The sequence below is a fragment of the Helobdella robusta genome (assembly GCF_000326865.2).
Source record: "Helobdella robusta unplaced genomic scaffold HELROscaffold_41, whole genome shotgun sequence".
In the NCBI taxonomy this organism is placed as follows: domain Eukaryota; kingdom Metazoa; phylum Annelida; class Clitellata; order Rhynchobdellida; family Glossiphoniidae; genus Helobdella; species Helobdella robusta.
This window is the reverse complement of record NW_008704941.1, coordinates 1,002,811-1,021,316: the sequence shown is the minus strand read 5'-3', so window position 1 is coordinate 1,021,316 and position 18,506 is coordinate 1,002,811. Positions and strand designations below refer to the sequence as shown.

The 18,506-nt window shown below is 31.9% G+C and overlaps 2 protein-coding genes across 2 annotated transcripts; both read left to right on the top strand.

Annotated features, from left to right (window-relative positions):
- Positions 1-1,393: 1,393 nt before the first annotated feature.
- On the top strand, positions 1,394-4,015 carry HELRODRAFT_177179 (hypothetical protein; the record flags this gene model as incomplete). The annotated part of the gene is made up of 6 exons (XM_009025386.1): positions 1,394-1,610; positions 1,756-1,829; positions 1,920-2,099; positions 2,671-2,896; positions 3,119-3,265; positions 3,867-4,015. 6 exons carry the CDS (start codon positions 1,394-1,396, stop codon positions 4,013-4,015), a joined length of 993 nt encoding a protein of 330 aa, XP_009023634.1.
- Positions 4,016-4,658: 643 nt separating this feature from the next.
- Positions 4,659-8,358, top strand: HELRODRAFT_141072 (hypothetical protein; the record flags this gene model as incomplete). Its single annotated transcript, XM_009025385.1, has 8 exons — positions 4,659-4,751; positions 5,639-5,825; positions 6,032-6,142; positions 6,491-6,608; positions 6,821-6,962; positions 7,243-7,358; positions 7,614-7,823; positions 8,118-8,358. Coding segments are annotated over 8 exons (1,218 nt in total), but the record flags the coding sequence as incomplete, so codon positions are not given.
- Positions 8,359-18,506: the final 10,148 nt, after the last annotated feature.

Here is an 18,506-nt window from a genome sequence, read left to right as displayed (position 1 = left end):
TTATTTTTATCAAACTAGGCCAGCCATTCTTACAAAATTTGAAATTGGAAAAACCCTAACTTTTGGGAAAAACCTAAGAGAAAGATCTAACCATGGATATTATATTTATATATTATATATATCCAAAGCTGTAACTCGGAAGCTCTATTCCTATTGCCAGTTGATTTTGTACATTTTTTAGTGAAGTTGGAAGCATTTGAACATCATGAATGAAAAAAAAATGTTAGTTGTAAAAATGAAATTTCTGTTCAAAAAATTACTTCAGCTAAAAAACTAAACTAAAAGTACTTCAGCTAAAATTACTTTAGCATTAGATTAGCTTTATTTTTTTTATTTAATAATTTTTATATTTTTTTATTTATAGTTTTGTATTTTATAAATAAATATAAAATAAATTAAAAAACACCGTTATTGAATGTATAATTTGATATTTGATCTCTTCCATTAAAATTAATTGCTGATCTTTTTTTAATCATTTAATTTTTTAATTAATAAATGAATTGTTGAATATTAAATGTTAAAACAACTTACTTATGCCTAACTAAATTAAAATTACTAATTTTCAAAAAGAAACCTCCTTAATTCAAAAAGATTGAACTTGATGAAGGAAATAAAAATAAGCCCCTCTTTCTACGCCGAACTGCGGCAATACAATATTCTGAATGAAGAGACTCAAGATGATATGAAAGTTAAAGTTTATTACGTGAACATTTCATTTATATTTATTTTCAATTTTTTAAAATTTATTGGTTGGTTCAAAGACATTTTGGAATCTTATTCACCAAAAAGCACTTCTTTACAACAATTACAATTGGTTTTTTTTTACTTTCTCCAATTCTTAAATCTTAATAGAAATGCTCATTGGACTTGCCTTTCTTTCTTAATCTATTGACATTTTTCCTATGCATTGCTTCTCTCTCTATACTCAATTTTAGATTATTGATACTTGAACTAAAATTCTACCAAAAAAATCTGCAAGGACTTGAAAATTTTTCAAACGTTTGAATTAGAAAATAGATTATGAATATTTGTTTTATTTAGCATGACTGGTTTTCAAGATTAACTAAAGTTTGATTTGAGGTTAAAAATGGTTTAAAGCTTATTACACTCAGTGGCATGTCTAGGCAGCCTCCCAGAATTTGTATTAAATAACAGTAAAGCTCATTTTTTACACATGAAAAACAGCGTTTTACGTGGAAATTCAACCAAACATGTCGTAATGAGCAAAAAATGTCATCAGCCACCCGTCACATCATTTCAATATTTTTAAACACCCTCGAAATTTTTGCCCTCCCCTCTCCATCAAAGTTGTCTAGATCCGTCACTAATTTTGAACCTCTTTCTAGGTTAAAAAAATTGAAATTTATTATTTCTTAAGCACTCAGGAACGGAGATGAGGCAGATTGGATATCTGCTGGATTTGCTGCCCAGGAGAGGGCCCAAAGCGTATGAAGGTTTTATCCAAGCTCTCCAATCAACAGGCCAAACTCATGCTATTGAAATTCTCGAACCTGATCCGAAACCTCTCTGGGGAGACGAACAGGCAAAAGCTATTGCCGGCAAAATTAGTAATTATTGTTCAGTCTCTGTTTTTATGCAAACTACTTTTGGTATGAAATCCGAAAAAATTGTTTTTTTTCAAGCAACTTTGATTTCGAATTGTTTTTGAGTTTTTTTTACATTCAAATAATCACTAAATAAACTTATTATTAATAACTTATATAACTTGTAAAACATTTCGCTTGCTTAAACTAGTTGACGGTGAACTTGAGTTGATCAACAATGATTATCTGATGAAAAAAAGCAAGTATTCAACACTCAACTACGCGGTGTGTATGTGTATAACTATAACGTCATTAGTTGTTTTTGCTTTGGTCGTTTAATTCTCCATTCCATATTGCTCTACATTTTACTTTCAGTTGCAATGTATTTATCCAGTGAACAAGAATTACAAAAATCGTGTTGTCATAATCAACATCAATTTTGATAATGGGAATAAGGCTAGAAGGGATGGCTCAGAAAAAGATTTTGAAAACTTGAAAGAATTGTTCGGTCTCATGAAATATGATGTCATTGGCAAAACTGAACTGTCAAAAAAAGTTAGTTGAATTTCATCATCTCACGAAAATGTAATTCAAATATATTAACCAGCTATTTACGAGGTCGTTTTGACCAATGCTGTTATTTTTTAAATTTTGTTTTAGACATCTACAAAATTTCATTCCAAACATCTGCAAAATGGTTTACCATCAAAACTTCCACACCTCTTCATCCGCCGTTTCAGAAATTTCTCTCCCCTATATCTTTGTACCACCAGTCTGTCAGTTCATCAACCTCAAATACTTTTTTGCATTTTTTGTTACTTATACATATCTTCGTTGTTTTATTTAATATTTCTATTTTTCAATTTTTGCTTTATTTTTTTGTTTCATTCACATGCACGCACAAAGTTTCGTACGTAAGTTCCTGTTTTATACATTTCTACATTCAATTTCGGTTGACAAGATACTTCTGATAAACAAAGTTGAAATCATTTTTCTAAATTTGATTTTCTGTCATATTTTTTTTATTGTACTTACTCTCTTCATTCTCGCATTTTGCAAGTTGACCACATTTTTAAAAAATTCAATTTTTACGCAATTTTTCTATTCTAAACATTGTTTTCTCTAGGAAATGGATGAATTTATTGTAGAAGAGCGTTCATATTTGAACACTTCGAATGAAAGCCACAACGTATGGATTATGATAATTATGAGCCACGGCACGATTGGAGGTTGCTACGATGCAGATGGAAGACTTCATGCATTCTCTGATATCGTCAATAACTTTGATGGCGTCAATTGTCCTGGTCTGAAGGGAGTTCCGAAAATTTTCATCTTTCAATGTTGTCTTGGCAGTAAGTATTTATTAATACAAGTGTTATTTATTTTTAATTACACGCTAGTTTATATTCAACATAATGACCATGAATTTGTTCGGTTATTTTTATTTTCCTGTATGATCAAACACTGAAAACTTTATATATATGCAGATTGTCAAACATTTTTCAAATGTATTTGTTTCCATCTAAATCCTTTTTTTTACAACAGTTATTTAATTTTTTTGTGCCAAAAACAAGATAAAAAATCCTATCCATGTGGAACATTGTTTAATAAGTGTGAATCAGCCAGTGCCGACTACGAGTCAAGCTGTACCACTGCCATCCCTCCTATTAATGACAGACACGACAAAGCAGACGTCATTAGACTTTTCAGTACAGTTGAAGGTTAGTTATTAATTTTTACGAGTTTATTTAATTTTAATGCCTTTCTATAGAATGATATAGATGATTAAAAATTCTTTCATATCACTAATAACGATATATTTTTAGCCTGGTTTACTAACTCTTGTCTGTTTATTTATGTATGAAAATTTGAAAAGATAAATGCAACTCTCTTTTTTTCTCTCTCTCTCTCTCACTCTCTCTCTTTCTCTCTCTCTCTCTCTCTCTCTCTCTTTCTCTCTCTCTCCTCTCTCTCTCTCTCTCTCTCCTCTCTCTCTCTCTCTGATTAACAGTAAACAGTTTAATTGGAGGAATCATTTCACGGCATAAATGGCGTTAACTTGATCCACAATCCATCACAAGAAGGCTTTTAATGTAGTTTTTTATTTTCCATAAATTTTGGAGCATGTTCATGTCAAAAATTTGTCGGCTCAGGAAGCAGAGCATCTGTCTAAAGTGCAAATGTTCTTACTAGCTTACGTAACCTCTTTGTTGCAACATTTTCTATTTAGATTCTGTTTAGGTTTAAAATTTCATAAACGATATTTTTGTATTAATCATTATTATAAATATACTACAAACAATTTTTTTTATAACAATTTAGAATACGTGTCAATAAGAAACCCAGAATTAGGGTGCATCTACATATCGGCCTTCATCTACGTTCTCTCGAACATGTGCAGGCACGAAAATCTTCAAACAATGATTCTGCGTGTTAGCTTTCATTCTACTCTTGTTCAGATCATTAAGTGAATTGGAAAAATTAAAAGTTTGATGTATTAAATTGAAACATACACAAATTTTCGACAGATAAATGCAATTCTCTCTCACTGCAAAACAGACGTGGGGGGCCAGATAGGTCAAAGCTCATATACCCTGGACAAAAATATCTATTTACATTGATATATACATATATATACATATAAAAAAATAAATATATATATATACATATTGGATCAAGATTGTCAGAAATTTAATTATGGATGAAAATTGTAGCATGTTTCGTGTTAGCTGTAATTTTCATCAATAATTGTATATGTATGTATATATATATATATATATTTACATTTTATACTGGATTTATAATATTGTGTGCTCGTTGTAACCGAATTACATTGGTAATGTGATGGTATGGAATCATGCAAGACTGGAAATAAATTGCGCTAAACCAGTTTTTTCTCTTTCATAGAGACTAATTTTTACACATAAAATGCAAACATAAACGTAAACGCCATACACGTGTTTTTGGTTTTAGTTATTTTTTAGTTAAAAATTATTCAGATAAAGTATCTATTTGCTTATTTATGTAATCTATTTGTTTATTTATGTAATCTATTTGCTTATTTATGTAATCTATTTGCTTATTTAAGTATCTATTTTGCTAATTATAGACAAAATGTCTCTCTATAATGAAGCCGGTCGAATTTTGAATATGATTGAAAATAAGAAAGGTGGTCTGAAGAATATGGTCTACAACTGCAAATACAAAGTTGGTAATAAATTAGTCCATTTTTAAGTAGTATTATTAGAGTAGTAGTAAATTAAATTAAGTAGTATGTTAGTCTTTTTCCATGTACGTAGTCTTAATGTTTTACATTAAGATTAAATGTAGTAAATTAGTCTCTGGTTCACTTCAATTTCAACTATTCACTGGCCTAGCATTTCATTCATTTTTATTTCATTTGGATTTGCCTTGGTTTTCACTTTTTCAGGTTTCATTCATTTGGCTTTTGAATCAATACAGTACAAGTACAGCCTACAATGATTTTTACATGACGTCCATGACGATGACAAGCTATTGCACTGGGAATGAAATGAATTATAAATTAAATAAAATGAAGTGCAAACAAATTTATGAAAAAATTTTTAAAAATTAGGTTGACATTCAATGTTCTATAAAAATCAAAATGAAAAAAAATAAATAAAATAAAAAAAAGAGGCAAAAAAATTGTTCGTGTCCGGAGCTCACTCAGGCAATTCATGAAGAAGTAAAAAGTTTTAAGAACCTTAGATTCTAATTAACAATTTGTAGAATTGATCAGGTATGCCCCATAGCCATAAGTCAGGGACTAGCAGTCTTTTGATGCTCTGTGGCCTGGCTAGGCTGGTTTTCTTTTTTCTTAATGCTGCTATAAAACTTGAAAAACTTTAATTTTGATAATTAAGTATTTTTTTATTTTTTTCAGAGTTACATCAGCCATCTTATTTGAATGTCATTTGTTTTCCCAACATTTCTTTCCATTTTCGTGTTTGCTAAGATGATTTTGTTTGACCTTTCATTTGAATTGAAATTTATTTTCCAATTTTTTGGTTTTATGTAAATTTTTTTATCATTAAAACTTATGTTTAAAAATTCTGTTTGAACTTGAACATTAGAACAAAAAGAAATTGAATGCATTGCTATCGGAGACCATAAAGTACTCAACTATCCTCAAAGAAATCATCAAAAAATGTCCGACTCTGAAAAAAGAAAAGTCACTAAAAGATGGAAGCCTGTTGACAGTCGTACTCTACGAGTTCCTCTTTGGCAGCTCGGATCAGTTGCCACAAAATTTACTGGCTAGTGAATGTTTTTAACAACATTACAACAATTCTTCATTTAACATTTTGTACATTTTCAGTGCATTATTGAAAGAATTTTGTTGAAATATTATAACATTTGTATTGTTAATAAATTAATTTTGAAATAATTAAATTTAAAATGTGATTAAATAATGACCAAATAATGGACAGTCAAATTTGAGATATTTCTTATTTTTGAGCAGGCAGTGCTTAACAAAAGTTCATCGGCGTTGAATGTTCAGTTGAATTTTTTGAAATCCAGCAAAAAGTTAAATGAGAATAATGAGCTGGTCGTGCAAGGAGATGAAGAAACCAAAAGTATTTCTTTAATAATTTTATTAAATGTCCATTTCATTGTGATTACTTTCTGGCAATGTATACATTTTTTTATGAGTGTTTCAATAAATATTTGTAAGATGATTATTGTTGATTATTGTAGATTTATTTAATTATTTTCAACCCTCTTGTTATTATTTCTATTTAAATATATTTTTTTAATATTAAAAATATTTGAATTTTTTCTATAGTATATAATTTTGCATGATTTGTATGAATAAATTTATTAGCATATAATTGCAATTTTGTCAAATATTTATTTATAGTCTAAAAATATGGCCTTTCATAGTTGACTTCATATTTCAAATATCATTCATATTTTTACGTCAGTTAAGTTGCCGAGGTACGTGCGAGTGAACACACTTCAGGCGACCACCGCTGATGTCGTTGAACATTTCCAGAAGGATGGCTTCATACACGTCAGACACATTTGCCGTGATTACAACGAGTATGTTTTATTTTTTCTTGATAAGTTGTTCATCATAGTCTTTAAAAATTATTTTTTCTTTGGCGTATTTTATTCAAAGTTGTGATTTGTTTTCACTATTTGATGTAACTAATTTTTCAAATATTTTTGTTATCAAATTAAAATAAAAGTTATCATTGTTCTAATTTTATTTAAATTTATTTAATTTTTGAAAAATTATGAAAAAAAAACAGATTTCTGACTGAGGTGGGCAAATTGAAGGCCAAAGAGTTCATGACAGACTACACGTTGAAGGACCTCCTGGTTTTCCATCCTGGTACCTCATTCTTTGGTCACATGCTCTATGATAGGGGAGACATCATTTTGCAAGATAAGGTTGGTTGGTTGGTTGAATGGTTGGCTGGCTGGTTGGTTGGCTGGCTGGCTGGTTGGTTGGCTGGCTGGTTGGTTGGCTGGCTGGTTGGTTGGTTGGTTGGTTGGCTGGTTGAGTTAGTTATTTTTTGGTTATCATTCAAAAGAATGTTGAATGAACATTCAGTTATTTGATTGCACAAATAAGTTAATGAATGAATTAATTAATTAATAAATGAATGAAAGAATCGATGGATGGATTAGTTGATTTTTTTGAGTGATCGATTTATTGACGACATCACAGGCCAGCTGCTTAGCTGCCTCAGCACTGGCTCCTCCCCCAGGCAGCAAAGTGATTGACAGCTGTGCAGCTCCCGGAAACAAAACTTCATACCTGGCTGCTATCATGGAGAACAAAGGGTTTGGGCTGATGTGCTGATGATGATGGTGATGATGATGGTGGTGGTGGTGATAATGGGATAGTGGTGATGATGGCGATATTGACGATGATTTTAATGACAGATTAGAATAAAATTTTAATGACACCCTGATGGCAATGGTGACAATGATCGTGGTGCTGTTGTCTATATTTATTCATCACGAATGATAATTGGAAGCAGTAATTTTTCAAAAAAAAAATAAATAAAATAGATAAACAATTTCCACGTTACACAGGAAGATCCATGCATTTGATCGTGATGCGCACAGATTCTCAACCATGCAGACGATGCTGCTGAAGGCGGGAGTGCTTTGTGCAGTGTGCAAAAATTTGGATTTCCTGACCGTGAACTGGAAGGGCAGAAATGCTAATGATGCTGGCTGTGGCAGCTCTTACGACGACGTTGAGTTCATGCTGGTCGATCCATCTTGCAGTGGGTCAGGTCGGTGGGCTGGTTGATCGGTCGGTCGGTTGGTTGGTTGGTCTGTTTCTTTGGTTGGTTGGTTGGTTGGATGGATGTGTTTGATTGGTTGATAGTACAATTGATATGTTGATCGAGTTGTTGGTCAGTTAATTGACCAAGCTAAATCAATTGTTCACTGTTGACTGAACTCACTTTGCTTGCCTCATTTTACAAATAGATAACTCAACTTGTTCAATGAATATAAAATCTAATATACTCCTTCCCATCACGTCATTACGTCAGGAATCCTTGACAGATACGACGTTGACGACGACAGCAATGACGTCACAACGTCGTCGTCAAAAAGTAAGCTATTGATTGGTCGGTTGAAATCGCTGTCGAATTTCCAATCGATGCTACTGAACCACGCCATGAGGAACTTTCCATCCGTTCAGCGGCTGGTCTACTCGACATGCTCCATCCACAAAGAGGAAAATGAAGACGTCGTACTGGACGCTCTCCAGAGAAACAAACACTTCCGGTTGGTCAGGATTTTTCCGGAAATAATCTCGAGGGGAATTCCCAAAAACATTAGTGATGATAATACTGCTGGTTGTGGTGGTGATAATGATGATAACAACATGGAAGTTGATGATGATAATGATGATGCAGTGCGCGAATCTGAAAGAAGGAAGAAGGAAAATAAAAATGAAATGGATAAAATTAGTAATAGTACCATGACAAAAGATGATGGTGATGATAGTGATGGCAGTGACCTGACGAAGTGTGTGAGGTTGAATCCGTCGAAAGATCTAACTAATGGCTTCTTTGTGGCTTGTTTTGAGAGGAAGGTTGACGTCGCTGTGGCCGATGTCGATGGTTGTGGTGGCGTGTGTCCGAGGCATCAGCTACAGCCACAAAAACGACAACAACTACTTGACAAGGAACATAAAATGAAAGAACATCAGAAGCAACAACATAACAACCATCAACAACAACAGAAACAAAACATGCAACAAAAGCAGAAAAACAAAAACGTTCAACTACAACAAGCCAACCAACAGCAACAAAACAAAAACATTCAACAACAACAAACCAACATGGCATCAGATAAACATAGAAGCGAAACATGCCAACGGCAGCTGAATGACGAAAGTAATCACGACGGCGGCGACGTAAGCAAAGAAATTAAAATGACAAAGAAAAATAAAAAAGACAAAATGAAATTAGCAAACTCTCAAGTATTTTTTAATGATGATCATTTGTGATGACGATGACGTCAGTTATGATGATTTTTATGATGACGTAATAATATAATATTGTTGTTGAATTTTTATGGACTTTTTTGCCCATAATGACAAAGAGATAGATAGTTGAATAGGATGATTCCATTCTACTAGACTGTTATACTTTTTTTTCAAAAATTCACCTTAGGACGTAAAAGAAGAGAAAGTTGGTGACAAACTGGATGGAACGTTTAACGAGGCGAGACAAGGTAAGAGGAAGTTCATCGATGAAGATGACGACGACAATGCCAGCGGTGATTGTGGTGGCAATAAAAAATTGAATTTCTCTCCGATAAATGATGAAAACAAAACTGACGTGGCGTCCATAAATAAAAACAGCCAAAATAGTTCGGCTAGGGGGAGAAAATTGTTGAAAAAGAGAAGTCGCCCGAAGCACAAAAAGCCGATCATATACGTCCCTAAACGGCAAAATAAACCCGCGAAAGCATCTTGAAACAAAGGCTATCTTATTTTTAAGTTATGTTTTTAGTGGATTTTGTTTCAAAATTGCATTATTCTTTCTCTCTTTTTCTCTCTCCTTTTATATCTAAACTTTTCAATTGTTCTACTAATAAAAATATAAATACTTGTTCGGCTTTCCTCTTAATCCGAAGTTCCACATTGTGGTTGTGATGATGATGATGATGATGAAAGTGATGATGATGAAAGTGAAGATGACTAGATTTTTAGTACTAAGAAAAGAATCCACTAACCTTAGTTTAACTTGTAACTGACAAATCGATGATTTGATGAAAGTGATAAGGATGTGATGACGTTCATGAGGATGATGGTGCCGACTTCCTATGAAATGATGATGACGATGATGATGCAAATTGTTAGAGTTACCTGGTAATGCTCACCTTGATGATGTTGACGTCACAATCGAATTAAATTAAGAAACTTTTAAAATGTCAGGATCGATTGCTTTGATGTGTTAGTTTATGATCACACATGTATTTGTGTATGTATGTGTATGTGTATATTTGTATATATGTGTCCGTGTATGTGTGTATGTATAAGTAATGCAAGTAAGTGTAAATCGAAATATACGAACTTGTTGAATAAGTATTATTATTGCATTTGTTTTGCATTTTACTAAGATTGCTATAGTCATGCTATTAATAACTTTATTATTATTATTATTATTAACATCGAAATCACATATACAAGAATTAGTCTCAAAAACAAAATGAAAAACGACAATAAATAGATTGATTAATGACTTTAAATCATTTGAATTCAAATCTCGCCTGCAATGATAATGATAAATGTGATAAGATGATGATTGATGCAATGGAGTGTAGATGTTGAGGATGATTGTAATGGTAGATCTAGAGTAAATCTAGAAGCCGGTGCCTCACCTCTGCCACGCTGTGTTAAAAGTTTGTAAAAGTCGTTCTTTTAACGGGAAGGTTAGTGTTTCGGAGGAAGAAATTGACATTAAGCCCAAAAATGGTGTTATTTAAAATTTTGGCCACATTAAGGTAAAAGTTGGTTCCTTGAATGGATGAATAAATGATCTCGTATCTTTCCACTCATCTTTTGTTTCTTCATTCAATTTTGGACGAACAAATGAATGAGAGATGGGCGGACTAGTTGAAGATGGACTAATTAATATTTGGGCAAATGGAAAACCGAAGTTGGTTGAAAAATAGCTTAGTGATTGATACTTTGGTGAATGAAAAAATGAATGAATAGATGAATGAATGAATGAATGAATAGATGGATGAATGTTCTAAATTTAAAACGTTTCATGAGTGAGCCTAAATGGAAATTAATAAATCGAAGCTATTGATTGAAGGAAAATGAACGAACGAATGACGATTGAGTGGTTGAAGAAAATGAGGTGAAGAAATGATTGAACGATTTAAAAAACGAATGGAGGAATAAAAGTTGAAATGAGATTCACATTTGTGCGATAGAAAGATGAATGGCTTCAAAATTTAATAAAAAACTGAAAAATTGATACTGCATAGGCTTTCACCATTTAAAGAAGATGAAAAATTAATAATTTTTATTAATGAATTAACAAATGAACTAATGAATGATTGAACGAAAGAACGAACAAACGAATGGGTGATTGAGTGAGTGGATGAATAAGTGAATGAGCGATAATACCTTAAGTGTGAATTAAAAGATGGATGGACAATGAATGAATGAATGAATGAATAAATGAATGAATGAATGAATAAATGAATGAATGAATAAATAAAGAGAAAAACAGCAGGCAGTTGGCCAGGAGCGTTTGATATTTTTTCAATAATTATTTTAAAAAATTTTTTGTCCGTGATAAATTTTTCAACGTTTCACCGCTAGGGATGTCGTTGATGAAAATGATGCTGATGATGATGAACATTGTGGAAATGATGATGATGATAGTATTGTGAGGATGATGATAGTATTGCGGAAATTATGATAATGATGGTATTGTGATGCTGATGATGAACATAGTGGAAATGATGCTGATGATGATGAACATTGTGGAAATGGTGATGATGATGGTATTGTGATGATGATGATGATGATAGTATTGCGGAAATTATGATGATGATTCTTATGGAATTTATGATAACAATGATGATTATCGCAAAAATTACAATGGTGGTTATTGTGCAATTTAGGATGATGACGATTATGAAGTAGAAATTATGAAGACATATGCAATTGATGGCTATCGTCACTTTAATCAGTGACGACGCGAAAAATTTCTTTTGAGATGATTTAGTTTTTTAAATATTCGTGTTGCTCCAATACGTTTTTGGTTGTTTGAAACGTTATTGAGGTAGATGTTAATGTTATTCTTATGTTTCTGGCTATAATTTTTCCTGGTCCATTCTTGTTGGCAACTGTCTAGTTGTTCTTTGGTTTGAGCAATTAATTTCTTTTTTTTCCTTTCAAGTTCAGTGACGACGCATTGATGGTTATGTTGATGCAGATGATAATGATAGAATGAGATAATGATGATAAAAGGAGATAATAGCTGTGATGATGACGCTAGAAAAACGGCGATGACGATTCTGAGTGGCTAAAGTTTTTAATTTTTTTCACAAAGGTTGTCACTGTAATGATGATTAAAAAGATGGCAAATGAGTACGATGATGACGACAACGATTTGCGGCACGGATAGTGATAACGATGACGTCACGATGGTGATTATGATGACGTGGAAGTACCCCAGGGCGATTCAACAACACATTTTCTTTGCACCGCTGGTCTCAGCATTGGGCGGCTGGTGTACGCTTGGCTGAATGTTTAGAATGACGTCATGTTTATTGGTGACATCAAGTTTATAACGTCAAACTTATAGCTTCAATTACATCATCGTAATAGTAGCAACTTAATGACATCAAGTTTATTATAACATAATGATTTTTTTAATGTATGAAAAATTTACTACATGCATTTATATTTGTTTTTCTACTATTTTGTTCAGTTTATGTGTTTAAAAATTGTTTAGTTAGCTTTAGCACGCATCAGTGGGTTTGGATGGCTGGCTGGTTGTACTGTTTCCAATGTCTGTCCTGATCGTTTTATTGATTCAAAAGGGTTTTTTAAGAAAAAATTTATTATTTACGAATTTACAATTTTTATGGTTTTTTTTTTGTTAAAAAACTTTTTTTCCCTTTCTATTTTTTCTCTTCTAAATTTTAAATCTAGAGGATTTTAAAATTTTGTATGTATATTTAAAAATAAGTTAAAACTTGGTTTGCTCTTAAGTGTGTTTTACTTCATTTGTTTGTTGCTTTTGTTTCATTGTGGCTATTTTCGTTAGTTTTCGTTTCAACTACGGTTATAATTAAAACAATAATGTATCATGATCATCTTCATTCGTTTTTTAATTAATTAATTAATTCAACCATACATTCATTCATTCATGTCTGTAAAAAATTTATCTGTTCATGCATTCATTCGTTCGTTCATTCAATCATTCATTCAACCGTCTTTTACTCTACAGAATGGTAACACCATTATTTATTTTATTGTCCGTCATTTTATTTTTCTGTTTACTCTTTCATTTCAACTTTCAAACATTCATTGGCTCATCAATTCGATACTCTGCCCACTATAATTTGTTATTTTATTTGTCAGCTTCTAATCCGTCAACGAACACACACACACGTACACACGCGCGCGCACACACACTTACACACATACAAACAAACCAACAAAAAACACACGCACACACGCATACAAACAAACACAAATACGCAAATAATAATAGACTGGTAATTTCCAACCGATGGTTTTATCACTACATTGCCAATAGGCAGCTCTTTATTGGCAGACATTATTACATTTTAGGCTGGGGTTATACACCGGGACCTACACACACACACATACATACACATATACACATACATGCATATATACAAACATATATACACATATATACATATATAATCATATACAATCATGAATGCAGAAATTTATACATTAATATATATATATTTGTAGCTATATAGATACGTATATGCTTATAAATACATGAAAATACATTAGGTAACACAAGCATACAAACATATACATGCATATATAAAATGATGGTAATATAATATATATATAAATATAAACATATATTTATTTATCCTTATGCATACGTACACTACAAACATATTAACATACAAACAACCATAAAAAAAGAATACAAATACAACATACGGAAAATCTATAGACACTGTTGTAGTATAAAAATCTTTGCATCATAACGCAGAATGAATCACATACTTAGTACATGTTAGATACGTCTAGTGTGTAGCCATTTATTTAGGGGTTCGTCTAGAGAGTTCCATGTTGTTGCAGTCTAATTGATTTTGGTTGTCGTCGTGCCACCACTATATTGTCTTCACCATCATCATCAACAACAACAACATCATCATCATCATCATCTACTATAACATCATCATCCGCTATAACATCATCGTCATCATCTTCATCATCATCCTTATCATCGTCATCATCATCATCATCACAACCGCGGTTTCACTCCTAGCGTGATATTTATAATTGTTGTTGAAGTGAATTCCTCAGTATGTGATGGGGTGAGTCTGTAGAATTGTCATGAGCTCACATTTTTGTATGTTTTCGTACTTACGTATTTGTGTATGTGAGAGTGTTTGTGTGTGTGTATGTATGTGTGTGTGTGTGTGTGTGTGTGTGTGTGTGTGTGTGTGTGTGTGTGTGTGTGTGTACGTCATGTGTGTGTGATCTACAATTTTTTCAAGTTTTAGCCAAGTCATTTTAATTAGTTAAAATTAGGTATATATACGTATATCTAAACAAATCTTTCGTTTTTTTAATCTCGACATTTCTTCAAACTCACAATTTAATATATTTTAATACGTGCGTGAAGATGAATGATTTATTGCTTTTAGTAGGCGGTCTCTATGAAGTAGTCCGGTTCTTCTGCTGCTACACACACACGCACACACACACGCACGCACACTCACACACACACGCACGCACGCACACACAAATAAACAAACGGACACACACTACGCATATGATATTGGTACTTATAAAACAATTCTTACACGGACTCTATCTAATACTTTTTTGTTTATGTTTCCGTGTCGTGTTGGAATTTTTTATGTTTGTGTTTAATTGAAGAAATGCATGTGCTGTTTTTTGTGTGTACGTGCATGTACACACATGCAACATGTGCGTGATATATGTCTTACTTCTTTTTGAATTATTTTTCTTCGTCTATTTCTCTTTCATTAATTTTTTATTTTTTCAATTTCAATATTTCTATCTATCATTTTTCTGTCTCTCCCATTTTTTTTCTTCCAATCTTTGTCCTCCTGTCTCTTTCTCTTTTTCTCTGTTTTCTCTGCCTTTCTTTCTTTCTTTGTCTTCTTTTCTTTTTCTCTAGTCAATATATTTTCATGTGGAAAAAATTGAAACTTACCCGACCCTGGAATGAAGTTTCAGCTCCAGACCAAAACTTGCAACACGCGACGAATCATTAAACTCTAGCAGCAAAAACTTGCATTAACGTAATGAGGACCAACCTCACTTCAGTACAAGACGGGCCGGACGAAATTATTTCTGAATTTAAATTAAAAATGACTTATTATGATATACAAGTTATGAAGAAATACGACTGCACTCATACTCTGATGAAATCAGAAAAAAAACAAGTCCAATAGATATAAAAATGTAAATAATTAACTTGAGAACAATTTTATACGCACCCATACGCAAACACGCATACTCACGTACACACACGCACACAAACACGCACGTACACACACGCACGCACGCACACACAAACACAAGAACAAAACATAATGATGTATACAATTAGATGCAACGCATCGGACGTGCCAATGTTGTGTGTGTTCTTTATGAGCAATCTCCTCATCATGGTGCTCTCTACACGCACACTCACATCTCGTACATGTACGTACATATAAAAGTGTATGTGTAATTGTGTGAGTGTGTTTGTATATGTGCGTATGTGCGTGCGTGCGTGTGTATTTGAATGTATTTGTGTTAGTTTAGTACAATGAATGGCCGCAAAACATAAAATAAAATGTACACAACAGGTAGGTGTTCTACTACTTCTACTATTACTACTACTACTATTACTACTACTACTACTACTACTACTACTACTACTACTACTACTACTACTACTACTACTACTACTACTACTATTCGATTATCAACTTCAAGGCGACAAACACCCCTAAGTGTAACATTAAACGCTAGGTAAGTTGCATTGCTGATGATCGTCATTCCATTCAAAACAGCGTTTTATAATTAATAATAATAATAAGAAAAAATATAATAATAATAATAACTATAATTACTACCACTACTATTAATAATAATTTTATATAGTATATAAAAATTTTTTTGTTCCCCAATAATATTATTATTAATATACAAACGGAGTTCTCGCTGAAAAAAAAGAACAGAAAGAGCGAGACTAACAACACAAACTACGGTAACACTATTGATATTCAGGTTCGCTTTGACGTGGAACATACTCATACATATTCATATACATACATATTTTATACATATTCATATGTACGCCTGTGCGTGACGATGACGACGACGATGACGATGGAAAACGTAGAGACAGACTGCACTTGAAATATAGCATTTAAATTTGTAATGTACGGATTACGATTGGGCTGCTCTGTGTTGTGTTGCTATGAAATTTTTTTTTCCCAGTAGTAAAAATAATAAACATAATATAATAATATTTTTTATTATTTTGGCTACTACTACTCTATTACAGCTACTACTACTACTGCTACTAGTACTACTGCTGCTACTACTGCTACTACTATTGCTATTACAATCTCTACTACTACTGCTGCTGCTGCTACTACTAATATTACTACTACTACTACTTTTACAACTGCTACTACTACTAATAAAATAATAATATAATTACGAGAAATATAAATTAGCGTTGTTCTTATGAAGGAACATGCCACTCAAGTTGTGTGACTCTGTGTTCTTGCTCAAATAACTTGTCATGTTCAATGATGACATTTCATGTTGTTGTTTTTGTTTTGTTGTTGTTTTTATATCTGTGTGAGTTGACGTAGTAGTAGTAGTAGTGGTAGTAGTAGTAGTTGTTGTTGTTGTTGGCGTTGTTATCATCAATGTAAATGATCTTTAGAAGTATTGTTGCTTTTTACATATACCGAATGATATTATGATAATATTAATAAAACAAAATGACGTCATGTGAAGATGTTTTTGGTCTCCTCAGCATTTTCTAGATCCGGTGATTATAAAATTTTTTTTATTTAATTGGTTTATTTGGTAAAATTATAAATTATATATAAATAAATATAAGTATATACTAATTATGTAGTATGAAGAATACGACACCAACTAAAGAACTCCCTTTGCTAAAGAACTAACTTTGTTTTGTTCAAAGAACATACCTACATAAACCAAAATTGCACTGAAGATGATTTGTGAAAAATTGAAATAAGGCCTATCTGCAGGATGAATTCGGATAACAACAGTTTCATTAAATTTTTATGATGAACTTGGATGATAATTAATTCTATTTCCAATAAATTGGACAATTTCCCAAAAATTCTATTGAAAAAAATTGAAAAGACAAACTTTAAAATGATTAATGCTAACAATTCGGTAAAATTTAGAGCCTCAAGCGGATATCAGCAATGCGATTTCAAACCAAATAAAATTCACAAAACTCCGCGGATTCTGCGGTCTGCGGATTCAAGTGCGTTTCCAAACAACCGCCCGCAAAATTAAACCATTAATTTTCTAAAATTTTCAGAATAAAAAAATTTTGTTTTTTAGTTTTTTTGCATATATGTACGTGTGTGAGTATGTATGTATATTTAATGACAATAGCTGAGTCTCTCTGGGGTATATATATATACATATATATACATATATATATATAAATATATATATATATATATATATATATATATATATATTATTGACATATGACACCTTGCTGACAGGTATATATAGGCCGAGTTGTGTCGTTCACACGTTTGCTGGCTGGCTACATTGCGCCGTTAATTTCTAATATATAAATGTTAGTAGTGTTTATTGTGAAAAATAATTTTAATTAATTATTATATATATATATATATATATATATATATATATTGATTATATATTGTGATTATATTATATTGTATGTACATATAGCATATATGTGCGTGTGTATGTGACATACTCTAAATGTTGTAGATCTATTGTGGGAGAATTAGTAAATGTCATTTTAAAATATTCTATCTAGTTGATCAAACGTTAGCGTAGAAGTAAAGAGTAAATTAGTTGATTTGTTTAAAAAATATATAGAGAGAAAAAGGTTTCGTTACCATAGCCATTTTATATTGGAAATATTTTTGATATTTTCTGTTGTCTAATTGTAAAATTTCAAACGCAAACAGTTGAAGAGCTAATTTTTTTAAGTCACTAACATAATGTGAAACAGTTATTACCCAAACGAAATTGAAAAACATGCTGATTTGAATGAATATCGTTACTACAAAATTTTATGTCTGTTATAGTTGTCTGAATAGCATTCCACTCGTAGAGTTATCATTTGAAAAATAAAACTTGAAAGACGAACAATGTGAATATTTTAACTGTTAACGAACATTATACCACTATTGATTTAAATAAATTAAACGAGAATAAGCGAAAATAAATAAAAATTTATTTTGCTCCATTACAAAAAATAAACCACTTCAAGATAAGCTAGACAAAAAAAAACTTGAAAAATGGCATATTTAAAGAGACGACAAATTTAAATTAGAATGGATAATTAACACTGACTTCTGCGCTAGATTGAAGTTTGTAAGGAGAATGTTCTTACGAAGCAATGTGTTATCCTTCCATCTCCCGCCTGTCACCAGCAAACTCTCCGAGTGACAGGTTAGTGGTTTCATTTCACTAATTACAAAAATTACAATAGCAAT